This window comes from Sitophilus oryzae, unplaced genomic scaffold (genome assembly GCF_002938485.1).
Source record: "Sitophilus oryzae breed Bouriz unplaced genomic scaffold, Soryzae_2.0 scaffold_476_pilon_pilon, whole genome shotgun sequence".
Taxonomy (NCBI): Eukaryota; Metazoa; Arthropoda; class Insecta; order Coleoptera; family Curculionidae; genus Sitophilus; species Sitophilus oryzae.
In genome coordinates this window covers 284,288-292,217 of record NW_022147058.1, presented here as the reverse complement: position 1 = coordinate 292,217, position 7,930 = coordinate 284,288, and the positions used below count along the sequence as shown (strand labels likewise).

The following is a 7,930-nucleotide window of genomic DNA, read 5'->3' as shown; positions in this document are numbered from 1 at the left end:
TTTCGGATAATCAGAATCCGCCTGGCAAAATCAAAATATCTATCATGCTCTTTCGGATAATCAGAATCCGCCTGGCAAAATCAAAATAACTATCATGCTCTTTCGGATAATCAGAATCCGCCTGGCAAAATTAAAATAACTCAAATAAAATAATTATCATGCTCCTTCGGATAATCAGAATCCGCCTGGCAAAAATAATTATCATGCTCTTTCGGATAATCAGAATCCGCCTGGCAAAGTAAAAATAACTATCATGCTCTTTCGGATAATCAGAATCCGCCTGGCAAAATAAAAATAACTATCATGGTCTTTCGGATAATCAGAATCCGCCTGGCAAAATCAAAATAACTATCATGCTCTTTCGGATAATCAGAATCCGCCTGGCAAAATAAAAATAACTATCACGCTCTTTCGGATAATCAGAATCCGCCTGGCAAAATCAAAATATCTATCATGCTCTTTCGGATAATCAGAATCCGCCTGGCAAAATAAAAATAACTATCATGCTCTTTCGGATAATCAGAATCCGCCTGGCAAAATTAAAATAACTCAAATAAAATAATTATCATGCTCCTTCGGATAATCAGAATCCGCCTGGCAAAAATAATTATCATGCTCTTTCGGATAATCAGAATCCGCCTGGCAAAATTAAAATAACTCAAATAAAATAATTATCATGCTCCTTCGGATAATCAGAATCCGCCTGGCAAAATAAAAATAACTATCATGCTCTTTCGGATAATCAGAATCCGCCTGGCAAAATTAAAATAACTCAAATAAAATATTTATCATGCTCCTTCGGATAATCAGAATCCGCCTGGCAAAATAAAAATAACAAAACATAAAATAATTAAAAAAAAACGCTAACACTGCGCCATCCCTTAACCTACCGCCACTTTCATCCGAATCTAACATATTATCCGACCATTCGCCTGCCCATTACGGTCTTTTGGAACTACTAATGGACCACGTTTGAATTTTCGGTTTTTCACTCTGTATCTGTGACCTGTTTTTTTTATAAGGCCCTCTAAACTACGGCTCTAGCTTGGCTGCTTTTGCGTTGGTTTTAGGAATAATCGTTCAATTCAAAAAGCAAATTGTTTGTCTTTTTTTTTCAATTTTTTTTTTATATCGAGCTTGTCCATCCTGACACTTTGTTGACCTCAACGACCTCGACCGCTCAAAAATATTGGTAATTCGATTTTTTTTTAAATACTCAAAATTTCCAAGGCAATGTCAATACCAAAGCCCTGTCCAACAAAACAATTACACGACCAAACACTATATCGTGCTTTTAATAATCCTACGGAACAACATGAAACATAATCTTCAATTGATGATCATTTATTTTAACTTCAGTTAACATATGCAAACAATAACCAAAGTTTACAGAATTCAAACAGTCATATTTTACAGAAATTCTGTAAATCTTAATACCATTCACAAATGCCTTTCAAAAGAATTTTAAAATTTTGCAAATTCCCTAAATCATTGCTTTCGTCATTGCTTGAAAATCCCCTAGAATTCTCTAACTTACGAGTATAACAATCTCCGAATAATTAGCGCCATATTATCAATAACATCAATAGTTAGAACAGTTTGCCTTCGTTAGAACCCTTGTTTATTTCAAATATTCAGTCAATAATTTTTATTATTAATGAATCAATAAACTCTCAACTAACAATAATCAATTTAAAAATAATATTATTAATAAAAATACTGTTTCAAAAATCATTATCATATTTATCACAACTCATACTCCACCAGCCAGCCATTCGAACACGATGAAATATTTCCCTTTATCTAGACGATCCAACAGATCATCAATCAAAAGTAATGGGTACCGTTGTTTTATTGTGTTTTTATTATAGCCCTGACATCGCAACAAAGCCTATCACTACCTTTTTTTTTAAGAATTACTGGACTAGCAAAACTTGATTTATTTTCTTGAATAATATTATTTTTCGTAAGGTCTCGTATGATAAAACAAAAAAATCTTTCTCTCTCTGAAAGTGAAAGTCAATAGGTTTGTTTTCACATGCAGTCAGAAACATGTTTCTGATAGTTTTCAAACCACTTATACTGCGCATGTCATGGAGACAACAAATCCATAACAAGTTTGTGATTTTTGTGGAAACACTGGACTAGAACGTATTACTGGTTGCATAGGCATTCTTCTTCTTTTCATTTATAAAACTAACCTTACTTATTATTTAAATTTTCGTCTTTTGCTTTTGTTTTTTTGTGTTTATTTTTCTTACACAAAATGGATAAAAACAGTAAGTTTATTATAGAAACATCTTTTATATAAAATGATTTATTAACATATTACATTATTTTTTAAGGTAACGTACCTCAAGAATTAAATGAATTTATTATTATTAACGTTGAGTCTGACGATTCATCTGTTTCAAAACAATCAGACTTATGGACCTGGACAACTAAAAATACAAAAGAATGATTGATATTTATGCTGAACTAAAGCCGAAGTTAGGTACTCATGCAATAAAAAATATGAAAAGATTGTGGGAACTTATAGCTGAAAAAATGAATGGGCCAGTTACACCAGCTCAGTGTGAAAATAAGTGGAGAGTATTAGAAAGAGCTTACAAAAAATATATAGATAATCAAAAAAGTACTGGTCGTGCTAGAAAGTTTTTTGAATATGCAGAAGAGATGGACTTGATATTTAAGGGGAAAAAAATGTGCAGCCTATTTTATTACTCTCTGACACCACAAAAGATGATCTTTCAAATTTAGTAGAGGATGATTTAGACAGTTTTTGTGAAACTAATGTAGTTAAACCATCATCTTCTATACAAGCTGAACCTGAAGTAAAACAAAAAGAAACACTTTCTCCAATCAAGCACAATCGGGCTAGGCAAAGAAGCAATCCCGTGTTAAATAGGAATATTACTTTGGAGAAAATGAGACAGGATAGAAAAGAATATTACAATGCACGCATTCTACAAGAAGGCGAAAAGATAAATCTCTTGAAAGAAAGAAATGCTTTGCTATCAGAAAAAAATCAAATGTTGAAGAAGGCAAATGTCTAGAACATAAAACTGAGTTTAATGTACCTGTGTAGGTAATACCATGGTACAAAAAAAAACAAGGTATGATTGATAGAAGCAATTACGTCATGCGCTGACCATGTTTCCATAAAAACGATTGGTTTTTAACCAATCAAATAACAGAACGAGAGGAAGTTTCTATGGAAATGTGGTCACCACATGACATTATTGCTTCTATCAATCATACCTTGTTTTTTTTTGTACCACGAGGTAATACCAGTTTGTTGTTATTTGTTACTTTAATTATTGTAATACCTATACTTACATACTTATAGACTTTTTTTGTTTTGTATGTTTTATAATAAAAATTGTTAAAACAAACAGTTAAAAATAACCTTTATTTCAAAAACGTGTAAAAATATGTAATAATAACAAAATAATAATGATTATTATATTATTGCAAATAATAATCTAAGTAAGAATACATTGTGTAGGTTGCACAGGCTTCGAAAAGGCAATTTTTCTTTTCAAACTGATTTTGGCTAAGCGAAAATTTAAATTTACCCGCATTTTCTTATATCTCCTAAAATACTCCTGGGTGGTTTAATAATATAGAAAGACCCTGTACTAGGCCTATCACTTGAATTATTCTAAAGTATTTACAATCATGTTTCTTTTTTGTACAGCATCCTGATTTGCGTGTTCTGCAGCATCTTGGATATCAAATAAATTTACATTATTTTCATTTGCTTCTAAATTATTATCACCTTCTATGTACAGAAAATTATCATTCAGTCCTAAGTTATGAAGTACACAACATGCCCTAATAAAATGAACTATTGTACGTATATCTCTTAACTTAATATGATATAATTGGCGCCATTTTTGTTTTAATAAGCCATTGCAGTGTTCGATACAAATCCTATTGGACGAGTGTTGGACATTATAGTTAATTTGGTTTCTAGTTAACATTCCCCTGTCTGGAAAAGGAGTCATAAGATTGTACATTAAAGGATAGGCACTGTCTCCTAAAATATGGAATTCATTACACTTCTCTTGGAGTGAATTAAATAGGTCTGATGTTCTGAAAACACGTGCATCGTGTACCGAACCTGGATATCCAACAAATAAATTTGTTATTTTTAATTGATGGTCACAGACAAGTTGTGCCTAAAAAAAACTGAATGTACTTTTATAAATTAAGTCTATCTAATAATTTTAATATGCTTACCTGTATTGAGTAATACCCTTTCCTATTTATATAAGAGTCTGGATCCTCCAGAGGCTTGTCTATTCTGATGTGGGTTCCATCTATAGCTCCTATAATTCCTGGATACCCATTTTTTTGGCGAAAATATCTTTCAATATCAGCTTGCCTTTCATTGTTAGGCCATATTATTATTTCAGGCGCTAAATTGCTTAGAAAATATGTCATTCGTTTTACTACTTTATGTAGGGAACTTATGCATATATTAAATCTATCTGCCACATCACGGAAGCTGGCACTTTGATGCCCCGCAAACCATAGAAAAATGTGTGTCTGCTTCAATGAGGTAAGTTTTTCATGTGGTCCCAATTGCCACTTATAATATTCACTATTTTCAAAGCGAACAGCGATGTCGGCAGCAACATCTTTACTTACACGGAAGTGTTCTATGTGTTCTTTATCATTAAACTGTGGTACAATCTGTTCAAAGAAAGTTTGATTTTTAGGCCGAATTCTTTCTTCTAACATAATTTCCAGATCTGAATCTGTTTCAGACATTTGGGAGAATTCAGATGCATCGGATGAAGAAAAACCAGACATTTTTCACTATAACAAAATTAGTGCATTAGTGCGCATAAATAACAATATTTAATATATTTACATTAAATTACCTACCACAAATCACAATAATTGTTTCTTTGAATTGTTTTTTGTTTTAACCTCAAACACAAAGAAAGATTTCAAAACAAGCTTGACTACGCGATTATAGGTACAGTGATTGTCAAAATATAGCGAATTGCGCATGCTCCAACTCTTTACTTGGAGATAATCCGCAAACTCTTCTTGCTGCTAGCAAACTGTCACGAATTGATGTGTGAACAACCGATTCTTAGTTTGATAACAGCTAGAAAGTGATATGTGAACGCAAAAAAAGGTATTGCGCAGAATCTAAACATCAGAAACAAGTTTCAAACTGATGTGAAAACAAACCTAATATGAATTAGAGATGTTCGACACGACACCTTGAAGCATCGATACTTTGGCCGGTGCTTTGGCATTCGACACATCGACGTCTCGACACTTCCGCTCACGATCCGCATCGATACCAAACATCGATACTCCTAGAGCATCGGAACATCTCTAATATGGATGATAATTTACCACGGCTGACTAATTTTCTAAATCAATTGATAATTCAACTGTTTTTATACAATGAACAACGTTTCCTGTCGTAATCATATCTTCATATTTTTTTACACAGTTCGTAAAGTTTTAAACGGTCGCGTCGGCTTCTTTCAGAGGCCCTGTTATCAAATTACTTAACTGTGGAGTGTTAGACAAAACATAAACACTGGGAGTTTCGAAGGTTTTTCGCGCGAATCGAGTTCCAGTGGCGTCGGTTATAATTTCTATGTCGTCAAATTGCACAACATTTTTACCAATAATAGCATCATACTCCAAATCGTCATTATTTACTATGAAAAACATTAATTCAATTGAAGTATGCTTAAACTCTACAGTTACCACCCTTTTGCAACCCTGATGATAAAGTTATTGATTCACTTGGAGTTTTTTTTTAAATTACTATTTTTTTTCAGTGCCTCCATTTTAACAGAAATTTTGCGAATATATCCAATTACAAACTCAACTAACTCCTGATTAGAAAATTTAATTTTGATACCTTTTATAAACAGCAACTTCTCCCTTGCATACTTACAATACAAAGCATATGAATCACTAGTTAGATTAACCGGTTTTTTTTAGATTTCTTTTGGTGGAAACAGTTCCTTAATTGCTGAATTAAAAGTATTCAAATCCCGTTGTTCGGGGTCCCGATTTTCAAACCAATGGGTCTCCTGACCAATGAGCCATCCCAAACCAATGAGCGTCTCCACTTAAAACTTTTTGCACGTGCCACTAACTCACGCTCCTGCCATTTAAAGTCCTGTTCAAATTGTTCGATTTCACTACACATCAATAGCGCCAGAATCCGCACGTGTTGTTTAAAAAAAAATGAAAATGCCACATTTTCATTTGCACGCCCCTGCGTCGCGGCGCCTAGGAACCCTTGAGATTAACGGAAAAATATTTCGCATTAACTCCGCGCGTCGCTGATATATTCTTTGATTGTGCCGACGCCGACATGTTATTAGTCTGTGGTTGTACCGACGCCCACGCTTCATTATTCAGTGGTTGTGGGCGAATCCCACTTCTGATGATAAAAAAATTGATTTCAAATACTTTAGGCGACACCGTAGTCAAGGCAAGACTGAGCTCTGCCCGGGGCAACCGATCTCATTTTCCCACCAGTTCCCGCTCTTGACAACGAACCTTCTTGATAAAAATTTGTTTAGAATGCAATCATTTATTAAACGCCGCTAACATGTAGTTAGGATAACTTTTTCTTCAGGGGGGCTTGCAAGCTTTTTAGTTAAAACTATACCCAAAGCTGACAAGGTAGACCCTAGCTGTTCCTGCAGTCCCGATAAAAATGTATCGTTCCGTAGCAAACTTTGCGCCATGATTGTGTGTGTGTGTGTGTGTGTGATTTTACCTCCTCATTCATTAAGGGAAAATCCAGACAGCGGCAATTAGCTGGCGGCGGATATTTTTGTACAAGTTCCTTCCGCAAATCCGCCGAAAGTCCCTCTTTAGTATAAGTAGCCCAACGAACACATAATTCTTCGTGGATGTCAGGACCAACAGCGTTTGAAGTAGACGGATTTTCTCCCAACAAAAGGGCAAAATCGTTCTGAGGAGCAGCAGGAGTTGGAATGATATCGTTTCGAATATTGCGCTGCGCCGCTGGCACCCCCCTCTGTTCCTCGCCGGAGCTGGAGGATGACGAAGACTTTGAAGGAAACAAAAAACCCCATGTTATTCTTCCTAGCCTTCCGAGAGCTTTTGGGTAATATAATAATAATATTATTATTCTTGAGAGCTATAGTATCTACTGCAATGAACTGTAAACAACGGTTTTCGGGTATAAAAATCTGCCAAAGGACAGTAACCCAAGCAGCATAAAAAATAAAACAAATTTGTGCAGGTAAATTTAGTCAAAACAACTAGGTATACCCCGCAAAAACACATAAAATATAACCTATATTTACAGACAACGGCCTGTGGGTTAATGTAGTTAAGATGCACTACACCCTCTCAAATAATCCGTGTTTATTTTAGCAATATTTTTTCTAAAACAACAGAAAAACGGTTTGTGTAACTAATAATATGTTTACCTGTCGATCTTGACTCACTAGAACTTGATCTCATCCTTTCCAAACGTCCTAGTGTACGTTCCAGCATAGATTTTAGGCTTCTTAAATCCACTTTATATTTATTAGCCTTCTTTTCTTTCGGCATCTTGCAATATTTTCCAAAACGTAAACACTATTCACTTTTTGCTGAGCATCAACTGTACGTGACGGCACATAAAAATGAACTGAATACTCTGAATGCTCCCACTCATACTGCCCGCATAGTAACAGATTACTTTCGACAAAATAACATCCAAGTTTTACCATGGCCTTCGAAGATCCCCGACGTCAATCCCATGGAAAATGTCTGGGGAGAAATTACCAAGTTCATGTATAAACATGACTTTCATCCAAGAAATGAAGAAGATCTGCGCCAGGGGATAAACGCAGCATGGGATAATATAACCCAAGAGTATACAAGAAGCTTAGTCTTAAGTATGCCGCGTCGGTTACAA

The 7,930-nt window shown here is 34.7% G+C and overlaps 1 protein-coding gene across 2 annotated transcripts; it reads right to left on the bottom strand.

Annotated features, from left to right (window-relative positions):
- Window positions 1–3,551: 3,551 nt before the first annotated feature.
- LOC115886265 (putative nuclease HARBI1) lies at window positions 3,552–5,901 on the bottom strand. Of its 2 annotated transcripts, none has more exons than XM_030905356.1 (3): window positions 4,883–5,901; window positions 4,246–4,827; window positions 3,552–4,184 (listed from the first exon to the last, which is right to left on the bottom strand). In XM_030905356.1, exons 2-3 carry the CDS (start codon window positions 4,819–4,821, stop codon window positions 3,660–3,662), a joined length of 1,101 nt encoding a protein of 366 aa, XP_030761216.1. In that variant the 5' UTR covers window positions 4,822–4,827; window positions 4,883–5,901; the 3' UTR covers window positions 3,552–3,659. The 2 variants fall into 2 exon arrangements, with proteins under 2 accessions (XP_030761216.1, XP_030761215.1); XM_030905355.1 differs by having other exon boundaries at window positions 4,897–5,899.
- Window positions 5,902–7,930: the final 2,029 nt, after the last annotated feature.